Genomic DNA, 26,426 nt, shown 5'->3' with positions numbered 1-26,426 from the left:
TTGGGGAGTAATCATCACAAAGGACAGATCTCCTGATAAACAGATAAGCAAAATTGTCAGAAACTACCAACTTGCTGAGATCAGCAGCTCAATTAATTTGCATTATTCAGGAATATCAGACCTACAATTGAATCCTTTTAGTTCAGTTTCAAGCTTTTGTTTGTCAATATGCTTCAGTAGTCAGTACTATTTCTTCTGTAGGAAATTCATCCTTAAAACTAGTAAAGCATTTCTTACTGAACAATTTAGCAGCTACTAAGTGTTTAGTGGAAGAATATCTGTCCATTATATCAACACATATAGTCACACACTTCCTTAGCTTCTACTATGAGTGTCTTTGAATGATTCTCACAGTACTTTGAGTTTCTTTATTCTAAAATAGCAGTTTTGAAATTTGTTATATTTTCATTATCTTTAAAACACACTAATTTCTTGTGACTGCATTTGGTTGTAAATTATTTCAATATGAGGCATAATCTGATGAAAAAGCTCTTACCAAAACTTGAAATTATCATCATTCAGGTACTTTAAAATTCCTGTTGCTTCTACAATGGTTTGATCTGCATTTGATGTTGACTGAATCTCAGTATGGCAGTTTCTAAGGTTGCAACTTTTCATGAACTCTGTTTATGGTCCGTATGTTGACACCCTTAATAAATTTGCCATCTTATTGATTGTTTTCTTGCAATCAGGTCCACGATGTGAGGGCTGAATGTCTTATGAGCATTTTGAATAAAACTTTTGAACATTTTGTTTTTTAATAAAATTGTACAAAAATATTTTTCTAGCTTTTATTAACAAGTCCTATCTTCACATAAAACCTCTACTCCACATTGACTATTTTCTATGGAAAGAAATCTGGGGATGGGGTGGGGTATATGGGACAAGCTAAGTGCTTGTTAATAATCTTAACATTGATATGTACAAGAATTATAGACACTGCTTCAAATTCCTGAATTTCTTTATATTTTATATGCTATAAAATACAATGAATATGAACATCATAACATACTGACAAGACTTAGTCACTCTTCAATATTATCATAATGAAGATGATATCAAATCAGTATCTAATAAATTTGTTCAATCTTTTAACTTGCTTCTATAACCATCAACGAATCAAATTCTACAAGCTGAACATCTAATCTTCAGGTTCCTCATCCCTATAGCCATCACTAACTGGTCCTCGTCCCATCATCTCCAGCATGGCTCTTGCCTCAGGATCCTTGTCTAGTGCACTCTTCTTCTTCCGGGTGCCCTCCTGTGATAAAATAATATTTTTAGGGATATCCTGGTTGTAGTTTCAGCTTTACAACTTATACATAATGTTAGAAAGGGAACAGAAGTTATTGGGGAAGAACAGCGTGGATTTATATATATATATATATATATATATATATATATATATATATATATATATATATATATATATATACATATATATATATATATATATATATATATATATATATATATATATATATATATATATATATATATATATATATATATATATATATATATATATATATATACATATATGTATGTGTGTGAAGATCTGGAGTCTGGGATCCATGTTGAAGGGGAAAACCATAAACACCGGACTCAAAATGGGAGGTTTGATGTCCGACGTTTTGGTCCTAGTCCTAGTCCCTGAAGATGGTCCTAGGACTAGGACTAACATGTCAGGCATTAAACCTCCCAATTTGAGTCTGGTGTTTTATGCTTCTCCCCTTCAATATATATATATATATATATATATATATATATATATATATATATATATATATATATATATATATGTAATCTATATATATATATATATATATATATAAATATATATATATATATATATAATGTAATCTCTCTCTCAACACCTTCTTACCCATTAACAACTGTCCATCCATCCCCTTTATTCTCTTTTCTCTACCCATTTGTTTCACTTCTCTCTAGAATATTGTTTTACTTCCAAGGATATATAAACTTGGTCAACCAACTTGTACTAAAGCATAACATGTTTTACCTCTTCATCTGAATCCTCCTCTTCAGGACCAAGTGCCCAAACTTCAAGTCTTCTTACATCAATGTCTGTGTGAGGAGACAGTTGGGGACTCCTAAAAGTTGTGCAGGTAGGAGCAATTTTCCCTTTGCCAAAGTCATAGTCTAACCAAATCCCAAAGAGTTCTTCTCTTCCACCTATACCCTGTAATCATACAATTGGTAGTAGTAAATATGACTTTATTTGTACTGCAGTCACAATAACAAAACAGTAATACTCTCAAGAAAATATAATTAATCAACCTTAAATGCAACAGCTGGGTGACAATCATGATACCTCTAAAAGTGAATTAAATCCTTTACTGATACTTTACTTTTCCTTATATTACATTCATCCCCTGTACCATCAACCCCCTCACCTCCCTTTAGAGGTGCAGCCTTGAGGGGCTGACACTTTATCTCTGGATCTGGGTCAAGATATCTTTCAACATCTATCATATTTCCTATACCTACATAATGAGAGCAGACAATCAGTAACTGTTTTCTTGCTCCCACACAAATACAACACAGACAACAGTCCAACATTTCTTCCCAGGGAGATCTGTAGGAGGGCCATTTTTTTTTTTTTTCTTTTTAAGGGAGGTAAATGCTAAGGCCATGTACCCACTCCTATTCTGGTTCAGTTGGTAGATCACTCTAGCTTTCTATTGCACATTTACATTTGATGTTTTTTTTATCTATATAAAATTTTAGAAGGGTACATCGTACCTCTGTCAACATATATTACAGTGAAATGTGAAGGTAAGAAACATGAAGTATTCGCTGTGAATTCCTCAAGTGTTAATGTTGACACTTTTTTTTGTGGGTCATAATGTAATTAGGGATTCTGTTGAATGTTTGAAAATGGCTCATCCCTGGTGAAACAAAACCCCAACAAGAATCACTGTTTCTGTAATGCCCCAAGGGTTAATGCCCTGGTAAAAGCCAATCAAATTTTTGGGATAAAGCAATATAAATGTGAAAAATATCACAAAACAGTGCACTTCATTTATGATATCTAATTTACCAGTATGTATCCATTTTTCATCGATAGTGTTAATAATTTTCTTTTATACAGAGAGTGAAAGTTTTGTTTTATCTTTGCAGCTCAATCTCAGTAACAGTATTTTTGTCACATTTATGCTTATAACTCTTTTAGCAATATAATTATGCAAACTTTTTTTTTTTTTTTTTTTTACAAAATTTGGGTATTCTCAAAGACATATCCAGTATGATGTAACTTTTAGACATAGAGCAATAAGTTCAAAAGATAATCTTTACCAAAGATTCTAGTTTCCTAAAAAAAAAAAATCAATAGCTCACAGTTTCTAATAGTTACTAAGATAAGAAAAATAAAAGACATCACAGTATTCAATTTTTTGTTCCATTTTTCAATGGATTTCCATAAAAGTTGGTACAGATTAGTTTCATGCTGTCTATAATTTACAAAAAATTAATAAATGAATAAATAAATAAATAAATCAGTCTAACTTAATTATTTTGATATACATGTACTGATATCCTTAAAATACCTGAAAACAGCAAGATATATTTCCCAAAACCATTCATGAGTTTAAAAGTAAACTAGACACTGCGAGATACAAAGGCGGGACACCACGAGCATAGCTCCCCTTCCCGCAAAATACAACTAGGTAAATACATACCAGGCCATTAGGCATTGTGTTCTTCTCAAGGTAGTTAAGGTACATGAAGTTTGTGTTATAACCCGTTGTATGAAAAACTCCGACTCTTGGTGACAAGGCAAACATAAAGCATTCATGGGTCCCTGAAATACAAACAATGAAAGGAAAGTTTTAACTATAACACTGGATGCAAGATCACTAACCATAATTTGATGTTTATGCTTGTAGGTTCACCCTCAGGAAAATTAAATCAATAGGTACTTTTAACAAGTATTATAAGAATGAAGGAGTTAACTGATATAGCAATAACCCTTTCAATCTGGGTTGAATAATAGTGATTTGTATAAGATGTAAAAAAAAAAAAAAAAAAAAAAACAAAAAGAAAAAAAGAGAGGCACTTGAGTTAGATGAATGTCATGCAGAGTGTTTAAAAAAGGAAGGTACAATGATGGTGGACTGGATTGCTCTTTTGTAATTAGTGTATGTGTGTCTGTGGCCAATTGGGTTTATAATTTTTTGGTGGTGATAACTGAAAGGTGGTCGAGTCTGAGGGCTCCAAACGTATTCCAAGGAGTTGCACTGAGATAGATTTACTTACGTCTCCTTGTTTCTATCTTGCAATTTACCCAAACATTCCCTTTTATGCCATATATCATACTATCATATATCTTATGTATCATACAATAAAGGATTACAAAGGATTACAAAGGCGGAGCATTCCGTCAGGAGAACTTTTGGTCCATATCTAGGTCGAATGTGAAAAAAAAAAATCATAATAATAAGAAATGAATAAATAAAAACTATAATAATGTAAATAACATTATAGTTACATTACTTGCCATGAAACTGTGGCCGCACCTGCCATGACTCAGAGGCAAATGCTCCAAACCTATTTCCTGATTGGTCTTCAAGAATCAGCAATGTTGGGCCTTTGTCCACAATCTTGTAAGAGATGCATAAACATATTACATGTATAGAATTTCTGTTTATGTAGTAAATATTACACATGCAGTATGGTTTCTCTAATGCCTTTATTACTTTTTTTTTAGAACAAAAACCCTTGATATATATATATATATATATATGTATATATATATATATATACATATATATATATATATATATATATATATATATATATATATATATAATATATACATACACATATATACATATACCAAAGGCTTTTCCCCCCCTTACACAGGGGGCATAGAAACCACTCCCACCCATTCCATCCCCTACATATTCCGATCCCCTCCACCCTCCTCCCTCTCATCTTGGCACCTCCTGGATGACGGGTCATCACCTGCATCCTGTCCACTGCCCTGGGTCAGAAGCAGTGTCGTAAGACACAGCACATACACAGCAAGGCTGCTTCATTAATTTGGCGACCCCCCCTCTCCGCTCCCTCATGCAGAAAAGGAGAAGATGGGAAGAAATCCCTTCGGGCTACGTCAAATTATTTCTAATACATACCTCCTCACCCTCCATCCCCCACCCACTCCCCCTCATGCATCACAGCTGCATCTTGATGCAATGCTTCTGACCCAGGATGGTGGGCGAGATGCAGGGATGATTCGTCATCCAGGAGGAGCCAAGAAAAGAGGGAGGGAGGGATGGTGAATGGAAGTAGAGTATGTGGGGATGAAATGGGTTGGAGTGGATTTATGCCTTTGACTTTGGCTACCTTCCTTGTAAGGGGGGAAAAAGCCCTTGGTATATGTATGTATGTACAACTACAGGCCAATCAGTTTGACATTAGTTATAAGTAAAATGCTTGAATCAGTTATAGCTAATAGAATCAGTGATCACATCAAGAGACATAATTTGATTTGTGGGACATACCTGTTTCATAAAGAGACTGAAGCTCATTCCATGTGTGGAGGTAGAATAGATGAAACGCCATTCATGCTGTAAGGTTGCTGGAAGACAACTGTTAAGGAACAGGGTTTCCTCAGCACAGAGTAGATCAGGAAATACCTGTGAACATTTGTGAAAAACTATAAAACTTCTATTCATACAATTTATGAATTATGCAAATTACTTTAAAAAAAATGTTATTAAGAGGAAATTATTTACAGTAACACTTCATTTATTCTCCAATTCTCTAATGAAAAAGATTCTACAGTTACATGTCATAGTAAACACACCTTTGGGGTAAGTGAAATTTGTGGAAGAAAAGAAATGGGTACTGGGGGTGCATATGGAAAGCAATTTCTAAGAACTTCCTGATGAAGATTAGCAAACATAGATGAACCAATATACCATTTTTCCACTGCACTGTAGTCAATGTTTCGATCTTCAACTGGATTTTCCCATACCTGATAACAAATTGAAGAACATTTAGGAGCAAAACAGGGCATTAAATTAGCTGTACAAAACATCTACACTTTTAAACCAAATATCCTTCCCATACAGCAGCACTTGAATAAGGCATGTAGTTCTACACAGGAGGCCTTAAGTCCCCCTCACACATTATCACACAAAAATGGCCAAATGAAAGCAATAAAATATAACTCCAGCACAACATAACATGTCCTTTCAAAAACATATACACATCTGGATCACAAAACAAGGACCTCATGATAATTTCAAAATTTTATACTCCATTGAACTCTCCCATTATCAACCCAACCACAAAATCACTCCCAAGACAAGTAAGAATTACATTGGTATGCCTACATTTGAGTCATCATCCTGCATTAGAACAGTACCAACAAAGAACTGGTCTGGCAAAAGACTAATTGCTTCAGATGCAACTATTACACAGAAGACACTGCTGTGGGTGTATTTCTATGATCTTGATTTGAGAGGATGTATTTGGGGTATTATTGAATGCCTTATTTATGTTTATTACCACCATAACTTTTTCCTGGTGGTGCTCTGTAGGATATGTTGGGCCCCGCAGGCAGCAAGCCTGTGGTAACACGCTGTAGTTGGTTGGCCTTGGGCATCAATAAAGACAGCACCCATGATTGTGTATCACTCACCTATCATATATGGCACAGTGACAGCCCTATGGATCTATGCATTCACCATGGCTGGTCATCCCCCATGTCTACCAACTCAGACCCCACAGTCCAGCCGTCAGTCCCCTCAAGCGGCTACAGGCTTGGAACAGGTCCATCAGCTACTACTGGCACAGACCGAAGCCGTCACAGTCATATATGCTCTCTTTTTAAATCCCTTCAGTACTTGCTGTGTGATTTTTTGAGAAGTGTGCTGGTGGAGTGGCCCTTCTTGTATCAATATTGATAAGAGAAAGTGGACAGATGTATTTTGATTCTTTCAGAGATCTTTCTATCAGTTGAAATATGGAGGAGAGGAAGAAGACTGGTCTATAGCAGTGGTTTCCAAATAAGGGGGCATGCCCCCACCCAGGGAGGCATAAGGAGGATACAAAGGGGTGCATGATGTCATCATCTCAAAAATCATTGTTTAATAAGAACAATGAAATCATTCCAAGAACAAATATAATTCTATCAGTCACCCCAACCTGTTTTTTATTAAATATAAATAGAAAAGATATGAATATAAAAAAATCATAATTTCATATAATACAAAAAATTCTCTCTCCCACAAGTTTCTATTAAAATTCATCTCCCTTTCCATGTCTACGAGTTGACTCAAATTTCTTTTTTTTCATACTTACCAAAGCCAGAAAATGGGTCATCAAAGTACAATCTACTAACCCCTCTTGGGGTTTCAAAGCCTCTATTTACATTTACTTTTTCACATGTTGTGATTTGGCAAGGGGGATATGTAGCGTGATGAGTTGTAGTATGTGTTCTATGACTTTGGAGGGGGTTCAGGGAAGTGTGACTGGGTGGTATGATGCTGAACTGTTGGGTTTTTGCTAGGTTTTGGGAATGTGATCATTTTCCCATGTTTCCAGATGTTGGTCATGGTTTTGTAAGAATAGCTGTAGTCTGCAATGTTGGCAAGTGCATGTATGATGTATGTACTCTGTTGGTGATGCTTGTGAGATGTAATGTGAAGGGTGTAAGTTGTTAATGGTTCTGGCATTGAACTGTGTTCCTGTCATTTTCATGTGATGTTGTATTGAGAGATTTTGATTTTGGTATGTAGGTGCCCTATAGAGGTGGCCCTGGTGCATTCTGCTATTACTCTCAGTGCTCCATTTTGCACTGTAAAGTGTTTGTGTTCCATTTGCCGATTGTTGGGAACCATGATGTGGAGGTGTATTTGAGAGAGCTAAGATGGGAGGAACAACAAATGGCTTTATTGGACAAGTGTGGGACTGGTGCAAGATGGGTGTGTATTTTGACTTGACTATCCCTCTTAAACAGGTAATGAGTCTTTTGATATATGTATGTATATATAAAATTACTTGGAATGAAAGTGACATACATCTTGCTGTATCTGGAGTTCTGAGACAGAATAACCTATCTTGGGGGTAGGATACTATTTTGAGGATCTGAATGAAGTTGTCAGCTGATTGAAAATGGCTTATGTTGTTATGAAGAGCCGAGACAGAAGCATACAGGTGAATACTTTGTCTTGAAAAAAATAATATTCTTGTTGTTTTTTTCAATCCCTCTCATTGTGTACAGATAGACTTAGATGCTTGCATAACCTTGAAAGAACTTCCATTTGTCTTTTCTTATGAGAAATCTTAAAAAAGCTGAGACAGAAGCATACTGGTGAATACTTTGTCTTGAAAAAATAATATTCTTGTAGGTCTTTTCAATCCCTCTCTTTGTGTACAGATAGACTTAGATGCTTGCATAACCTTGAAAGAACTTCCATTTATCTTTTCTTATGAGAAATCTTAAAAAAGTTCTTAACTTGCCTCTTTGAAACTCTTGCTTTCAAAAAGCAGATCATGGAGTATTGCTTGGGCAACTGCCTCTATCTGGTCTGGTGTACCACTGGACCATCCAATTCCTTTGCCTTGTGGTCTGGCAAATTGAATATAGGCTTCTAATACCGATGAGATATACTAAAATAAAATAAAAACAGTATGAATACACAGGTACAAACAGTATGAGTATAGACAAAACTATATATCATAATCATTGTAATTCCGTAAATCACACAAGACAACAAAGTAAAAAATTGCAGAAAACACAACCTTTATCAACTGGGTGCTTCTTATGCCTTCACTATTGCCACCAGCAAGATTTAGTAATAAGGCTACTTTATTCTCCAAATCACCTTTCAACAATGATCCAAGTCTTGTAATTAAGGAGGAAATTGGAATCACAGTTACATCCTTCTTTATAACCAGAGCATGCACAAGCCTTGTGGAAAATTCATCATTGACCTTCTGGGTGATGTGTTCCTGTAAAATAAGCCATGGAAATATCTTGTGATTACTTAGTATTCACTGGACATAGAGACCTTAATATGTATATGTATATATATATATATATATATATATATATATATATATATGTATATATATATATCTATATATATATATATATATATACCTTTATACATTTTTTGGCTGAAAATCCTGAACACCTTGAAGTGATTGTTTTGTGATCAGGGTGCAAATGTGTTTTTGTATGGACATGTTTGTGGTGCAAGTAGAAGTTCGTAGATGTTTGAGTAATATGCTGCTTTTTTTTGTTACTTGTGCTGGAATGATTCAAGGGTTTTCTGGCATCGCGACAGCATGTAGGGTTGAGGGCTCCAACAAAGAACTGTGTATTTATCATTTTTATGTGATGTCCTGTGGGAAGGATTTTGTTTTTTATATGCAGATGTTCTACTGAGATATTTTTGGTGCATCCTATTATCATTCTCATTCTTTTATTTTTGTGTAATTTGTAGGCTGTCTCTCTTGACTGTTGGGAACCATGCTGTAGAGGCATAGTTGAGTGATTCTCAAGAACTGTTTGTAGAATGCAACTGGTTTCTTATTGTTGACCTGAGTTTGTATTTGTATGTTTATTTTCTTTTTGACTTTTGCTGTTAAGTCTTTGATGTATGGGCTGAAGATCATACAAGTATCAAAAGTGAGGCCCACCGTTTTGGGGTTCTTTTTCCAATGGATACATTTGGCCATTCAATTTTATGACTGGATTTTTTATTTGATTCATGGTTATCTGTGTAATGCCAAAATTATTCTTTTTCATATAACTATATATATTTGTATGTTTATATAGGATATTCAGAGATCAATTAGATTGTAACTCCTGCTACCCGTAAATCATGAGGTGCCCCCCTCCCCATCTTTCCTTTTAGTTGTCGACATAACTGAGGTGGCAGTGCACAGTTGGCAACAAGGACAAGGACTTGTGGAGATTTTTTGTTTTGTTTTTTGTTTCTTATTTATTTATTTATTTATTTTTTGACTTGAGGATACCAGGTAGGTAACTCATTTGCCTCATCTGAAGAGGCTGATGATTCATGTTACATGCCAAAAATTCTGTGTCACGCTACAACAAATACTTTTTTGCATGTCATAATATTAGTTGAACTCTGGTCCGAGATTCTTTTGTTAGTTATAATTACATTCACGAGTAATGATCAATGAAAATAAAAAGATAGTACTATTCAAATGAAGGTGATCAAAATATATAATTGTTTTAGCCACCATTATAATCTAATGATTTCTTGGGGGGGGGGGGTGTCTTAATTACATTTTTCTTTACATCACCTAACTTTCAAAGAGTATGTATATGGGAACCTCATCAAATGTCTTATCTATGTCTACTGCCACCATGACTGTTCTTTGTGGTGTTTTCTTAGTAAATCCCTCCAGTATTTGTGGGATATCAATGAGAAGGATGCTGGAGTGGTCCTTAAATCAACTTTGGTTTGAAATGAGCAGACTATAGTTCTTTCTGCAATTAATCTTTCTATCAGTTTGGATATGGTGAACAGTAATGAGAACTGTCTGTAGGATGCTGGTTTTCCCAGTAGTTTGTTTGGTTCCAATATGGGTATTATATTTGTCCTTTTCCAGACTGATGTAATTCTGATGTACAGTTAAAAGTAGTAGAAAATGTATGTCAAAGCCTTTATTGTATTTGGGTTGAAGTGTTTTTGATAGATATTTGAGCCTTCTATGTGGGATTTTTTCAATTTCTTTATTACACCTTCCACATTTTTGTTTAAGATGGGGAGGGGGATGGAGGGTGAGTGCTGGCATCTGTGTTTAGTTTGTGGATGAAATAAGTATGATTAAAATGCAAAATGTAACAACTGCTGCTTTAAGTTCCACTGACTGGAATCATGCAGCTCCACAGTAAAGTGGTTAGCAAAGACTGGTAGCTGGTTTTAGTGGACATAAGAGAGAATCATTTTTCTGCTACCCATCTTCAAAATATATCAACACTCTTATCTCCATCTGACGGTATAGCCCTGAGGGCCTGACACTCAGTTTCTGGAATGAGCCCAAGATATCCATCAAGTTCAATGTACTGTATTTCTTCCACTTTTTCACATAGAGGGAATGGACAACTGGTGACTGCTTCCTCCCCTGTACTATATAACCCAATGATACAGAAATTATCTCACACTAATACAACACAGACAATAATGCAAAGATTCTTCCCAGAGACTTATGGGAGAGCCTAAAGATCATTGCCAGACACTAGGGCTGTAAGTTTCCAGCCTGTGCAACTCATTGAAACAACAATCATTATTATTATATTAGTAGTAGTAATAGTCCTCAGGTCCACCCACAGACCTATAAAAAAAAAACAAAAAAAACTACAGTCCATTTCGAATTAGTGTGGGTCTGTTTCTATACCACTGGCTCATTGGAGGAAGAAAAGTGAAGCAGCCAGTAGCTGTCAATTCTTCATATGAAAAATAAATGGACAAAATATATTCAAAGCTGAAGGAGACAGATCATGGAACCAGTCTGGAAACCAATTGGGATGTGAAGATAGGCAGCAAGATGATTCTCTCAAACATCCATCTTGCAGGACCACCACATGCAGGCTCCTACAACTGTTCCCCATAAATTCTTATATAGAATAAAATTATTTCCATAGCTCCACACTAAAACACGTAAAAAAAAAAAAAAATGTATATACTAAATACCAAAACAATGACAAACATACAAGATTATAACAACCTTAAGTGTCTTTACTGCAAGCTGGTCTTTCCCACCAGACAATTTCTTCAAGAAGTTATTTAATATCTGCTGCTCTTTTAGTGTAAAGTGTTCCTTGGTCTGCCCCTTACTGGTTTCTGCACCCATCACTGCTGCTGTTGCTCCTGTTCCTACAGGAGTGAAGAGGGAGCAGGTAACAAACTTTGATATTACATGTACCATTTCAAAGCATATATAGCTTTAATAAAAAAAAAACTCACAGTTGTCTTATGTGGAAACTAGAGCATACTAAAGGACCAAGATGTAACTACTTGAATGGATGAGACTTTCTGAATAGCTGGTACATGAAAACAGCAGTAAAGGAACGTCTGGATGTAGAGCAGTGACCAGAAAAGTCCCTAAAATGTTTCTTATCTATATTAATAAAAACTGTTTTAACCTGTTTGTAGATGATGCTAAGACCATAAGAAGTGTGTTGAACAAAGATGACTGTCAGCTGTTGCAAAAAGATCTGGACACTGCACACACACACACACACAAAAACACATAAATACACACAAAACACACACACACACAGCTCAGACAGAAATAATGAAAGTTTCTGTCTTCAAAAAGGAGAGCAACTCTTTGGAGGGACGTGAGGGGAGCAAAAATTCAGGAGTTTGGAATATATAAATGTAGAAATGAGGGAAGTGCTCAATCTTCTGAGATCTTTGGATGTGACAAAAGTTTCAAGACCTGATGGGATCTCAAATTGGATACTTAGAGAATGCAAGGAACAACTGGCAGACAAGATTCACAGTCTTATTGTGTGTTCATTAAAAGAAGGCATAGTACTGCTTGATTGGAAAAGGACTAATGTGGTATCAATTCACAAAGGTGGAAGTAAGAAGACAACTCAAATTATAGGCCAGTTGGCAATGTTAGTTCACTCCTAGGTTGCAAATGTCAAGATTTCCCATTTCCTCCTTGTTTCTGTGGTATTCATGAATTTCTTCCAGTTTGTTCTTCAAAGAATTTTCTCAACCCTAAGTAATATGCTTTCCTAAAATTTAGTCTCTCTTGCCTGTGTGATTTATTCCTTGACTCTACTTCATCCTATAGCTGAAATTCAGTTGTAACTTGGTCACTTTTTCCTACTGGGCAAAGGTAGTTCAACGAGAGATGATGTCTGGCTCCTTGGTTGGTATCAGATCTAATCTTGTGGGAGTGTCATCTCCTCTTACCCAGGTCACTTCTTTTACCCACTGGGTCATTGTGTTCTCCATTGCCATACTCAATAGTGTACTTCAACAGGAATCTGCTTTGCTGCTTGCTTCCCATTCTTCCCAATTGATGTCACCACAATTAAAATCTCCAATAAGGACTATGTTACTAAATGTTTTTCTTTAGGAAAGGATTTGTATCCTTTAACATTTCTGATATTCAGTTTCATCCCAAGCTCTTGTCTTGGGGCAGAACATATGCCACCATGAAGCCTCTTTTATTGTGTCCTTTAGTACTGGTCTTTAGGTGAATTACTTCAGCCCTGCAAGAGTGTTGACATTGTGTACCAGGTGTTCTCCCACTCCAAGTGACTTCACCATGCTACATATTTTCCAAAAAGGTGCTATGAAGCTGAGCTTCATACTTTTCCTCAAGCTATGAAAATCCTCTACACTCCAGTACAATTGGATGCCAAAACAAGCCACCAACACCCCTGACAATGATGATGCCCCTGATGACCTCTAAAATTACAAGTAATACATTACTAGATACAGGTTAGGTTAGGTAAGATTAGATGAATTTTTCATGCTTAAATTCCTTTGACCAGCGCATCTATCAAAACAAAGATGGGTAAAATTTTACTTTCGACCATTGTAGGAATATAGCAATACAAAATTAAATAGTAATTTTGTAAATTAAAATGTATGAACGAAATATGCAATTTTGTGTGCGGAAATGAAAATAAAAAAGTTGCTAAAACAGATTTCTTAAGTAACGAAGTCGTGTACGACGAATGGTACGCCATTTTGTTATGGTAGATGCCGACGTCGGAGAAATGAAAGGACGATAAATTTGTCTAAACTAACCTAACCTAACCTGTGTTTAAAATCATTACCTGCAAATTAGATATCATCCGGCTGGTCCTCGTCGTCGTCGTCGTGAGAGACGTTGGCGGGCTTTTCAACCACTCTCTCAGCTTTTGTATGGCTATATTCCTCCAATGGTCGAAAGTAAAATTTTACCGGTTAGGTTAGGTTAGGTTAGTTTAGTTTACTTTAGACAAATTTATCGTCCTTTCATTTCTCCGACGTCGGAATCTACCATAACAAACATGGCGTACCATTCGTACTACACGACTTCATTACTTAAGAAATCTGTTTTAGCAACTTTTTTTATTTTCATTTCCGCACACAAAATTGCATATTACGTTCATACATTTTAATTTACAAAATTACTATTTAATTTTGTATTGCTATATTCCAACAATGGTTGAAAGTAAAATTTTACCCAAAGATGATGTCTCAAGCAGCTGTCGTTGCTCCATTTATTATTGCATTGCTTTCAGCAATATTTTCTGTTATTGATTTCGGCCAAGAAAAATGTATAATACATTGACATAGTTTATAAAATGAGTATTCAATTTTCTATTGCTGTATCATGTTGGTGTGCACTTCTAAAAACTTATCATGAAAAAATGCAATGTAACATTGCATTTTTTCATGAATGCAAAAGTTCACGAATGCAAAAGTTCACGAATGCAACATTGAATGTTGTACCTAGGCATGATCATGATGATAGCTACCCTTTCATTTCAAGTAACAATTCTATTAGTTAGGATCTATTGGACAATGTAAATTTGGTATGAAATTTTTGTGCTTGCCTGATTCTGGAATTATAACTTTATGGATGGGGATGACAAGTGGTAAGGGACATGCAACTGCATAGTATAGGCCTTATGGTGACGGTCTCTAGCAATAATTAATATAAATTTTTATGCTTATTGAGTTAACTAATTTATTTTCAATACCTGCCTACCTTGTAGTTACGCATAATTTTCTTTATAAATGAGTATCATCCACAACACATTAACATTACAACCACATACATTTCAAACATTACCTCTCGTAATTTAATTATTTCCAGTGCTGAACTGTACTATTTACATTGACGCGAGTGTCAGAATGATCAGCTGACTATGAAAACAAACGATTAAAAGTCGGTGCGATCACGCTCACTGCACTCGTATACGGGAAAAGTTACACTACTCGCCGTTAAGCTTGGAGTCAGAACTTTTGCATTCGTTCATCCATAGATAAGTGGTTACACGTAAGGCCAGCCTTACCTTGTGAGGAAATTCCCACCAATCATGTAAATCAAGCTCCACTCTCTATCCAGAAAGATGAATCTCATTCCTATGCCACTTTCTCAAATATTTTATAAAATAACTGAACGATTTGCGATCTCTCTAAAATGCATATTTGACTATCTTTGCTTATCTTATACACACACACACGCATGCATGAAAAAAGTGAGAACTGAAATAGACAGTGAGTCGTTGCAGAAAGATCAAAACAAAATTTGGGAATGGAGTCAAAAGTGGGAAGGGGACTTCAACATCAAGAAATGTGGTATAATGGAATTTGGAAAAATGTAAAAACAGGATATCAAGACAACATAAAGTCGGTGAAAAAAATGTAAAGAAAGTGGGATTTAAAAAAGACCTGGGAGTAATCATCGCAAAGGAAACGCCCCCTGATTAAAAAAACAAATTTGTCGGAGAAACTTGCTGAGGTTAATAGAAGTGACATTTACTTATTTGGAAGAAGAAATGGTGAATAAGTTACTAGTCACGCTGATAAGACCAAGACTGGAGTACACAGCGACACTATGGTCACCCAGTACCGAAAAGAATGTAAGAAAAAATTAAAGAATCTAAAAAGCAACTACTAAGACCACCACTTTCAGAACTGTCATATGAAGAGAGACTGCCAAAACCTGAGCTACCGACCCTGGAACAAAGAAGAGAAAGAGGAGACTTGTTGGCCATCTATAGAATGATGAGAGGTACGGAAGTCCTTGATAGAGAAGATTTGATAAAATGGGATACGAAAAATACAAGAGGACATGGAAGGGAGCTCAAAAAGGATAGTTGTAGAAGAGACCTGAAAAAGAACAGTTTTCCCCAGAGTGGTGGATGTATGGAACAAACTGGACGAAACGATAGTGTATGCAAAAACCATACACGAATTTAAGAACAATTTAGATATTGCGAGATACAGAGACGGGACACCAACATCGCTCCCTTTCCCGTGTGTGAGATCACAACATTACCCATAGATCGGTCATATATGAGCTCTGAGCTCTCTTACGGGAGGGAAATAGCTGTCGATGACGAATCCAGCACGTGATCCAAAACCATGGTGAATCACACACACGGCGCAATGGTAGCGTTCGCAACTGCTGCTACAACTACCGATCCCGTGCGAGCGGGTGGTCTGTCCTAGCTAGTCCACACTAGTTCCCCTGCAAGTCGCCTCACGCACAACATCTCCAAGCTTCAAACGGCCCTTCGCACTCAGACCACAATACTTGAAGGTCTTCATCCGGGACCTTCCTTCTACGAGCCCTCGTCCGTGCCCTTCGAGCCTAATATACATTACATCTTGTGTGTCTTAGTTTCATTTCCCTGGCTTATCCGAACCTAACCACAACATGTGTGTGTGAGTAGTATGAAGGGGGCACGCAGCTTGGCTGTGTTAGAAGTTAGACGGTAGGAAGAAAAATAGCATAGGGACTGCGTGATATGAATCCAAGGAGGTTTAATTAACTTCACTCAGGGCCAAAATCTCGCGGGCAGCATTAGCTGCCAGACGTACGATGTTGCGTCATAATACACGCATCATAAAAAATAGTCACCGCTTATATCGATCGTTCTCTCTTTCACCCGTGAATTTTGATAACCATAGAAAATGTGATGAAGACAGTTTAGAGAGTATGTTATTACGCATGAGCAACTACAATAAATATAATCAAGACGCCGATATGGCAGCCTCGCGTATCCACTTGCTCCTCATGCCGCCTATGTAGGCGGCACCGTATGGAAGAGGCTAGAGACTGAAGCAGGAACGACCGCAAGAGCGGGATTTCTACAGAAATCAAGTAAATTACCCTTCTCTTCCACAATATATATATATATATATATATACATATATATATATATATATATATATATATTGTCACAATTTCGGATTGTGACACACGGCTCGCTATCATCCCTTCTCTTTCGTCCGCTTTCAAAACCCCAGCTACCAATCACTTTCGCTCATGAGCCTAGCCGACGCGGGTTCCATAGTCTCTCGTATCCTTTCAGCTATTTTTCGGACAGCAATTCCCTCCCCTCTTGGGAATTACTGGAATTCTTAAGACCCCTAGTAACTATTTCTCGATATTTTTCCTTCTCCTTATCCTCATTACCTGTTGTACCAATTTGGCAATCAATTACAGTGCCTTAACGAAGTTGAGAGAGACTTCTAATTATTTAGGGAAACTTCCCTCCCCCCCTTTAGGCCTATGTGCAATTCACGAATGTTAATATTAAGTGTGGGATTCCACAAATTCTCAAGTTTACTGTTTCTTATTGCATTTGTAAGTTGCTACTCCATGATCAGACTGAGAGTTTTTTCATTCAAGTCTTCCCATACGACCTAGGCCTAACGGTTTTTTCTCGCTCGGCCATGGAACAAAGCGTCCTTGTCCCATCTCTCCGCGGCTTCGCGCGAGCACCCCCTCCCCCTGCGCGCTGCCACATATTGTTTAAGCTAGGCAATTAGAGTAATTAGGATCGTATCTTACACGCTCGTGAATAGTGTCTACCCTCAAGGAACAATTGGAACTGGGTCATCTTCCACATAAACATTGTTCGTAGTTCCCTTCAAAACTAGTGACGGAGACGTAGAAATATTGGCAACGTTGGATGCTGGCTGGCGGGCATTTTTGACCTGACATGCCGCGGGACACAGGGCAGTCTTCGCATTAGGGTCAAGCAGGGAGGTCGGGCCGCTCATATGCTCGGAAGTTCAATCGTGCCCTATCCTCCCTCATGTGGCTATCGAGGATTTTCATCCTTAAGTGACGATTACGTACCACAGGACATCAAACGAGTGATTCCGGGACAAACCCCTCCCGAAACTTATCAGGTGAAGCGCTGTGTGTGACATCCCGACCATCGTGGGGATTTGAATAGTGTCTTGAGGCGTCCAGCCTCCAGTGAACACAACATTAGTGTATTAAGGGGTCACGTACGTACCTGTACCCCTTTCCTCGGGACACTCTGACCTGAAAGGAACTGGATAGTGAATACAAGAAACCCCCTACGAGATCAAACCCGCGGCCCCGCCATGAGGCTAACCACAAAGATGACCCGGGTTCCCGCCGTGATCAACGACACCGTTATCCTTCAATAGCCAACGCATCCTGCCAGAACGAGGGATCAGCGCCCCGTGGAAGCCATCCCCACACCCAGCAGAGACACTCTAAGGATAATAGCAAGTAACGATGGGTATTTACTAGATAGGACCCTTAGATAGGCGCGCAGGGAGATAGAGTATGATAGGATCCACTAATTAACTTTTAGACCAACCTTTATAGATTACGGTGTGTGGCTTCACAGATTACTCTGCTACGCATAGGGGGTTAGCGTAACGAGTGCCCTCTTTTCTGGATTACGTAACGTAAACAACGCGGGGTTAAGGATCCACGGAGTGCTCGTCGCTAACGTTTATTGGCAATAGAAAACACGACTTTCTCATCTTCACACAGCAGATGCTGCCATTGAAACCATGGCAGCAGACAGTAATTGGGAGGAAGAGTAGAAGTAGTAGATGAAAAACTGTAAAACAATTCAGAGCGACGCTCGTTACTAACAGCTTTTATACAGAATTACAAATAATCTGAACATGAAATACGAGCAGCTTAAGGCTAAATTCATTATGACATACAAGAAACAATATACCAGATCTAAAACTAAATTCGGCTCAAAACTCACCGAGTAGGCCGCGAAGGGAGCGGGTATACAACTGAAGGCGTTTCAAACCACACTGGCTGGAGGCGTGACGTGACATCACACCACCGCAACCGGTTCTTACACACCTTCTTAAGTCTAATTCTTAAAGTGAACATTGTACAAATAATGAGATGCTATCTTGCAGCACAGCTTGCAGACAACTTACAACGATAGTATTCTTAAGCAGACGAAGCTTCTGCTCGCAACATACTTAAATTAAAGCATTAGAAAAAACAAACTTGAAACCTCTTCCGAGGGGAAACGAGCCTTACGACAAAAAGATATGTAAACATGGGGATACACGGACATATAAAAAAGCCCCGTTACCTCTCGTAACGGCACACTCCCTTCCTAATTTTCTAGGGGGAAAAATTACCAAATCTATTGACCTAGCAACACAAGCTCAGAAATGGGTCTTACATATTCATGGGCTTTGTTGTTTACCACAACTCTTACTTGGACCTTCCTGACTAAATCATCCTTGCTAGGGAATACTTTGTTTACAATACCCAAGGGCCACTGTCCTTGGGGACACTCTTGATTTTTTACCAACACTACATCATCCACCTTTACATTTGGAGAGGAAGTGACCCACTTTCTTCTGGGTTGCAAAGAGGAAAGATACTCTTTCTTCCATCTCTTCCAGAATTCCTCAGCAAGGTGATGGACATGCTTCCATTGAGATTTGTATACTGCCTTAATATCTATCTCTTCAGGAAGAGTTACAGGAATATCAGTTTTCTGAGTGAGAAGGATGGACGGAGACAAAATGAAAGGACTACTAGGGTCCGAGGAAACAGGAACTAAAGGTCTGGAATTCACGATCTTACATACTTCTGCAAAGAAGGTTACTAACACCTCATGTGTTAATGCCTTGGGGTGATGGTTAGTCAGTATCACATTCATGATGTTGCGGACTATCCCCACCATACGCTCCCATGCTCCACCCATGTGAGAAGCATGAGGAGGGTTAAACAACCAAGTGCAACCTTGACTTGACAAGAAACTATTGACATCACCACCTTCATCGGTAATGGCAAGCAAGTTCAGTGCTTTGACAGCACCTACAAAGTTCGTGCCTCTGTCAGAACGCATCATTTTAACTGGGCCACGAATACAGATGAATCTCTTTAAGGCATTAATGAAGGAAGAAGTACTCAATTCTTCTACAGTCTCTATGTGGATAGCTCTGGAAACAAGACAGGTGAACAGAACGCCCCATCTTTTACTTTCGAGGAAGGAACTTCTAGTGCGCCGAGTTTTTATATGCCAGGGGCCAAAAAGGTCAACTCCTACATAGGAAAATGGCGGATTGGGAGTAAGTCTATCGACGGGTAAGTCTCCCATCTTCTGAACACACACCTTACCTCTTACCCTTTTACAGGTGACGCATTTGGAAATGACCTTAGAAATAGTACGTTTCCCTCCCAAAATCCAGAAACCACCTGTACGGACGGCTCCTTCTGTAATCACTCTCCCTTGGTGGTGCACTGTCTCATGGTAGTGACGGATCAACAACAAGCCTAAATGGGATTCCTTTGGAATAATAATAGGCCTTGCAAGCATACCCAGTATATCACCGCCTTGACTCAACCTGCCTCCTACACGAAGTAGGCCCTTCTGGTCTAAATAAGGAGACAGAGATGCAATGGGACTGGAAGGAGGTAAACAAACTTCACCTTGCAATTTAGTCATGGCAGACGAGAAATAATCCTTTTGGTATGTCTGAACAATGAAATCAGCTGCATCTTCTAGTTGATCGGGTGACTTATGTTTGTTGCACATATGCCAACCTGAACAACACTTGTTACCTTGTTTGAAAGAACGGGCTATATGCTTAAGGAGAGCTACCGCTCTTACAAGTCTCCTCCAACAGGAGAAATTAGAGAACCTCTGAGCTAATGACGCAATTGCAGGCTCTACATTGCTTTTGTTTGCACTCACAAGGGGTTCAGACTCAATTGTGTAGTCTGGTACCTTTACTTCTTTATCTGTCTCAGGGCTTACAAGAGGAAAACTTCCACTGGTGGATACAACATCCTCAAATAAGCTTGAGGGGCCTGACAACCAATCACTCTGATTTAGGTCGGTTATTTCAAGACCACGGGTAGCCAGGTCTGCTGGATTACAATCTGTAGGTACATAATGCCATTGGTTAGGTTCGGTGGACAACCTAATGTGGTCTACTCTGTTACTCACGTAGACATGAAATCTACGCCTTTCATTATGAATATAGCCCAAGACAATCATGCTGTCAGAATAGAAATGCCTTGCGTCTAAGGGTTTGTCCAAGCAATCCGAGATGGAATTGCTGAGATTAACTGCCATCACTGCAGCACACAACTCTAACCTGGGAATAGTATGACCATGGTTGGGAGCTACTTTAGCTTGTCCCAGCACTTCCTTACTGTTGGAAGTGATCTTGTGCAAGCGCAGGCGTCCTCCTTCTTGGAGTGCTGACTTAGAGTCTTGGATTAACTTGTAAGCAGTCTCCGCATCTGGCAGAGATGCTAACCCATCATCCACGTAGAAATTGTTCTCTATGAAATAGCGAACTTCAGGAGAGGCATTTTCTACAGACTTACGCAAGCCATAGGTGGCAATGGCGGGAGATGGCGTGTTCCCAAAAACGTGAACAGTCATCCTATACTCAATCAACCTTTCATCAGGGTCATTATTCTTGTACCAGAAGAATCTGAGGTAATCTCTTTGCTCAGTCTTCACTTTGAAATTGTAGAACATCTGTTCTACATCAGCTGCCACTGCTACAGCTTCCTGACGGAAACGTAGAAGAATCCCGAGAATACTGTTTGTCATATCAGGACCTGACATCAGCATATCATTTAGGGAGAACTCTCTGGATTTGGCAGAAGAGTCGAACACAACCCTGATCTTGTCAGGTTTCTTAGGGTGGTACACCCCAAACAATGGAAGATACCAGCACTTCTGATCAGACTTCAATGGTGGTGCAACCTCAGCATGCCCACGATCTAACATCTTTTGCATGAAGGCCATCATATGCTGACGTTTTTCAGGCTTTGTGCTGAGGCTACGATGGAGAGACAGTGTGCGGTGCCACACAAAGTCTCTATTATTACTGGTGGCTACAACATTGGGACGGAAAGGCAGTGGCGCGACCCAATGACCACTTTGATCCTTGCGGAACTCTGAGTTCATAACATCCAAGAACTTCCTGTCTTCAATCGACAGGGCAGCCTTGTCATCATCTTTGGTTACCTTGAACAAATCATCCTTTAGTTCAGAAACATGAATCTGGTTACCACATGGTGCGACTATAGAGGGACGTCTATCATGTACAAAGGATGTTTTGAAACTGCTAATGACAGGAGGCCTACAAGTGCCATGGAGACACACTTCCCCAATGATTGCCCAACCCAGACTGGTCTGTTGAGCTAGAGGGGCATTGACAGGTCCAATTCTCTGGTCAAAAATGTAATGAGCTGAAGGCACATCTCGACCAATGATGAGTAGAATCTCAGCTTCAGGAACCAGAGGTGGAATACATTCGGCCAGATCGGACAGATGGGGATAACCACGAGCTATGGCGGGGGTGGGTATCTCTTCTCTTACATTGGGAATGCTGTCGCATTCCACTAACTGAGGGATATGTACCTCTTGTGAGTTATGCCAAGACACGATGGTGTAATTTTTGGTGGTGCGCCCAGAAGCGCCCGTTACACCTGCACAGGTAGCTAGACGATATGAAACCCGTTTGCTCAGCTTGTCAAACAAATCGAAAAACTCAGACCTTGCTAAAGAGCAATTGCACTGATCGTCTAGGATGGCATAACACCACACTCCGAGCTCTGGCTTACTTTCAGGATAGACCTTTACCAAGAAGGTCTTGGCGCAGGACTTACTCATGGAGGTGGGGTTACTGCATATCAAGGTACATTTGGAATTGACCGCAGTATCCTCCCCTCCCTGAGTCTTTACTATGGGGGTAAGAACATTTGGAAGCGGCACTTGATTGACTACAGGGGAGCGAGGTGTTTTATCTTGAGCAACCTCCCTTCCATGCTGTGTAACCGCTTGAGTCGAACTCCTCTTCGACCTGGGTTCATCGTGATGTAAGGCAGTCACATGAGTATGGGCCTTACAGAGTTTGCAGAAGGTCTTCTCCTTACAGCTGGAAGGAGGATGGTTACCCTTGCAACATTTGTTGCACACTCCTTTATCGTTTAAGAAAACCTTCCTCTCGCTCACAGACATGGTGCGAAAAGCCCTGCAGAAATCCAAATGGTGTACGTAGGCATCATGGTAGACGCAAAAATCTCCCTTTTCTGCCTTTCTTTGCTCGGTAGGACTAGCGGCGCCAACAGACCTGTCAGCGCCCGTGGTCGACTTACTGCCACTGGACAACATGGTGTCAGTCTTCTTCACACGCACTTGAGGAAACTTAGAGGGAGGTGGCTTCTCTGGTTTCACAAAACCATCGGCTCCAAGGCTTTGATAAGAGAAACATGGATCATTCTCGACCCTTGCCATCTCCTTCACAAACTCAATGAAGAAGGAGAAAGGTGGGTACGGCACACCGTGAGCAGTCTTGTAGTTCATGGCTCTGCCAGTCCACGCTTTCTGTATACAGGGTGGAAGTTTTGCGACAATGGGATTGATGCCTGACGAGGCGTCATAATATGCAAACAGTGTACTGTATACAGGGTTAACCTTCAAGGCTTCTATCTGGTACAGAATGTCACACAGGTCGTATAACCTTAAGGTGTCTCTAGGTGAAATCCTAGAGAAGTTGGCGAGCTTCTTTTTAATTGAAGTCTCAATGATCGAAGGGGCAGCAAACCTGTCATCCAAGCGCTCCCAAATTCTACTGCACGCCAGGTTTGGATTCTTGGCATTTGAGTTTCTGGTTGTACGGGCCCATTCTTTAGACTCAGGACCTAGGTACTTAACTAACAGGTCTATTTCCTCCTTACATGAGGTGCCTAACTCTTGCACGACTTCCTTGAAACTCTCCTTCCAAACAGCATAGTCTTCCGCAGTATCATCAAACGTAGACAGCCTGCTAAGAAGTAAATCCTTCCGCAAGAAGAACTTGCTCAAATCAGCAGAATTGGAGGTTGTCCCCAATCTAGGAGATGCACTCCGGGGAGGTTTTACTACAGGTGGTGACGCATAAGAAACATGGTTAGCAACAGGTTGCTGCGCAGGTTGCACAGACCTCACCTTTACTTTTTCGATACGAGGTTCAAAACTGAATGGAACATTGTTAGCAGGCTGTGAGTTAACTCTGAAATCAGAACAGGGCTTGAAAACAGGGCTTTCAGGATTCAAGCCTACCGGATCCTTCTGACTAGCGGAAACTTCAACTATACCACCCTGTTGCTCCACATATAGTTGGGTGCGGGTAGCGACTGTACCATTTAATTGGTCCCAGTCACTGCATGTTTCCCAATCATCGTCGGCTCCTAAATGCCTAAGTTCGGCTTCGGCTTCTTCCAACTCCTTTTGCTGTGTCATAACTTTGAACTTGGCCTGCATTTCAGCCTGCTCTTTCATAAGCTGACCCTCCTGTTCGGCAAACTTGACTCTGATACGAGCGGTCTCCACCTTGGCTCGTTGCTTCCTTGCAACACTAACACTGGTGCTACTGGAACGACCTGACCTAACCGACCTTCTTGAACTGCCCTTCATGGAAGGGGGCATACAAAACTCAGAGTGGTCGACGAGGGATAAAGGAACTTGATTGGACTTCGGGTCATCTTGTAAAAACGGTTCAGTGTGGTGTTCCTCTTCCGTGACTTCAACTGAGGAAGAGGAAGCATAGTTACTGATTACCTGACGAAAAGATGCCTGAAAATCCCTGTCTTCGTGCTTCACTGATTCAGCACGAGCCAGACTTTCTGAAGTACGTTCACGCATTAAGAATTCCAGATACCTTTTTACAGTATCCTGGTACACAGCATGGGCCTTATACAACCAAGGACTATGATTCGGTTCTTCCAATAAGGCTTGTACTCGTTCTCTACTCGCCCTTACCCTCTCTTCATGCTGATCAGACGCTCTCTGAAAGGCCTCTTGCCCTTCAGCCGTGAGGACTCTGACCCTACCGGAGACGGGTCCTTCATCTATACTGTGGTTGGAAGACATATTGCCAAGCGAGAGAAACAGTGAGAGACAAGACAGTAATATGATGAAGACAAGGAAAACTCGAACTTAATCGAAAACCACGGAGTACGTTACTACACTCCTAACTATACGACTATTGAGGTAGACAACAACAGATTAAACCCTACATTTGGTTCAATCTAAAAATGCACATTAGTCGCATGCTTATATTAACATATGACAGGATTTTAGGCAAGGTAGCTTGCCTTCAAAGGAAAACACATGCTTACATAAATACGATGGGTTTGTTATGTAAACATTGGAAACCGCAACCATACATTGTTGCCACATCACACTCGCGCGCCGATACGATTACTAAGACGACACAAGATCACTACACTTTGGCGCCACTACACTTAACTTGCGCCATTACACTTAACTTGCGCCACTATACTTCAGTGTACACACGCAACTTATGCCGGGAAGGCGGCACATCAAGTTCATGTGGTGACGACGAGGGGCATCTAGACGTGGCAACGGCGTGCAGGGCGTGGTCTGGCCATATCCTCAAGATGGACTTGGCATACTGCATGGCTAACTTTTAACTCCTTCGCAGCGGCTCTTTTCATTCACCTCTTCACGAAAGCGATTTTCTTGGCAGAGAGCGCCAATGGCCATCGTTTTTCATTGTGGCTTCACAGATTACTCTGCTACGCATAGGGGGTTAGCGTAACGAGTGCCCTCTTTTCTGGATTACGTAACGTAAACAACGCGGGGTTAAGGATCCACGGAGTGCTCGTCGCTAACGTTTATTGGCAATAGAAAACACGACTTTCTCATCTTCACACAACAGATGCTGCCATTGAAACCATGGCAGCAGACAGTAATTGGGAGGAAGAGTAGAAGTAGTAGATGAAAAACTGTAAAACAATTCAGAGCGACGCTCGTTACTAACAGCTTTTATACAGAATTACAAATAATCTGAACATGAAATACGAGCAGCTTAAGGCTAAATTCATTATGACATACAAGAAACAATATACCAGATCTAAAACTAAATTCGGCTCAAAACTCACCGAGTAGGCCGCGAAGGGAGCGGGTATACAACTGAAGGCGTTTCAAACCACACTGGCTGGAGGCGTGACGTGACATCACACCACCGCAACCGGTTCTTACACACCTTCTTAAGTCTAATTCTTAAAGTGAACATTGTACAAATAATGAGATGCTATCTTGCAGCACAGCTTGCAGACAACTTACAACGATAGTATTCTTAAGCAGACGAAGCTTCTGCTCGCAACATACTTAAATTAAAGCATTAGAAAAAACAAACTTGAAACCTCTTCCGAGGGGAAACGAGCCTTACGACAAAAAGATATGTAAACATGGGGATACACGGACATATAAAAAAGCCCCGTTACCTCTCGTAACGGCACACGGTGTATGTCCACAATGCTTTCATTATTGAAATAAATTGTCAATCAAACTCACATTAGGAATTCTGGGTTTTATTACCCAAAGTCGATCCACTTAATGAGTTGTCCCTCCACCCCTCTCTTTGATTTACGTACACGCC

General features: G+C 39.6%; 1 protein-coding gene across 3 annotated transcripts; it reads right to left on the bottom strand.

Moving 5' to 3' along the window:
* Nucleotides 1-777: 777 nt before the first annotated feature.
* On the bottom strand, nt 778-15,221 carry LOC143035246 (MTOR-associated protein MEAK7-like). Of its 3 annotated transcripts, none has more exons than XM_076202032.1 (10): nt 15,047-15,221; nt 11,740-11,888; nt 8,776-8,985; nt 8,494-8,643; nt 5,831-6,001; nt 5,526-5,660; nt 4,520-4,622; nt 3,702-3,823; nt 2,024-2,203; nt 778-1,261 (listed from the first exon to the last, which is right to left on the bottom strand). In XM_076202032.1, exons 2-10 carry the CDS (start codon nt 11,863-11,865, stop codon nt 1,142-1,144), a joined length of 1,317 nt encoding a protein of 438 aa, XP_076058147.1. In that variant the 5' UTR covers nt 11,866-11,888; nt 15,047-15,221; the 3' UTR covers nt 778-1,141. The 3 variants fall into 3 exon arrangements, with proteins under 3 accessions (XP_076058147.1, XP_076058146.1, XP_076058148.1); XM_076202031.1 differs by lacking the exon at nt 15,047-15,221 and adding an exon at nt 14,824-14,981; XM_076202033.1 differs by lacking the exons at nt 5,831-6,001; nt 15,047-15,221 and adding an exon at nt 14,824-14,981.
* Nucleotides 15,222-26,426: the final 11,205 nt, after the last annotated feature.

Source organism: Oratosquilla oratoria, chromosome 18 (genome assembly GCF_046742065.1).
Source record: "Oratosquilla oratoria isolate Oo_2021 chromosome 18, ASM4674206v1, whole genome shotgun sequence".
NCBI lineage: Eukaryota > Metazoa > Arthropoda > Malacostraca > Stomatopoda > Squillidae > Oratosquilla > Oratosquilla oratoria.
Note: the sequence above shows the minus strand (reverse complement) of the source record. Positions and strands in the feature narration are given on the sequence as shown.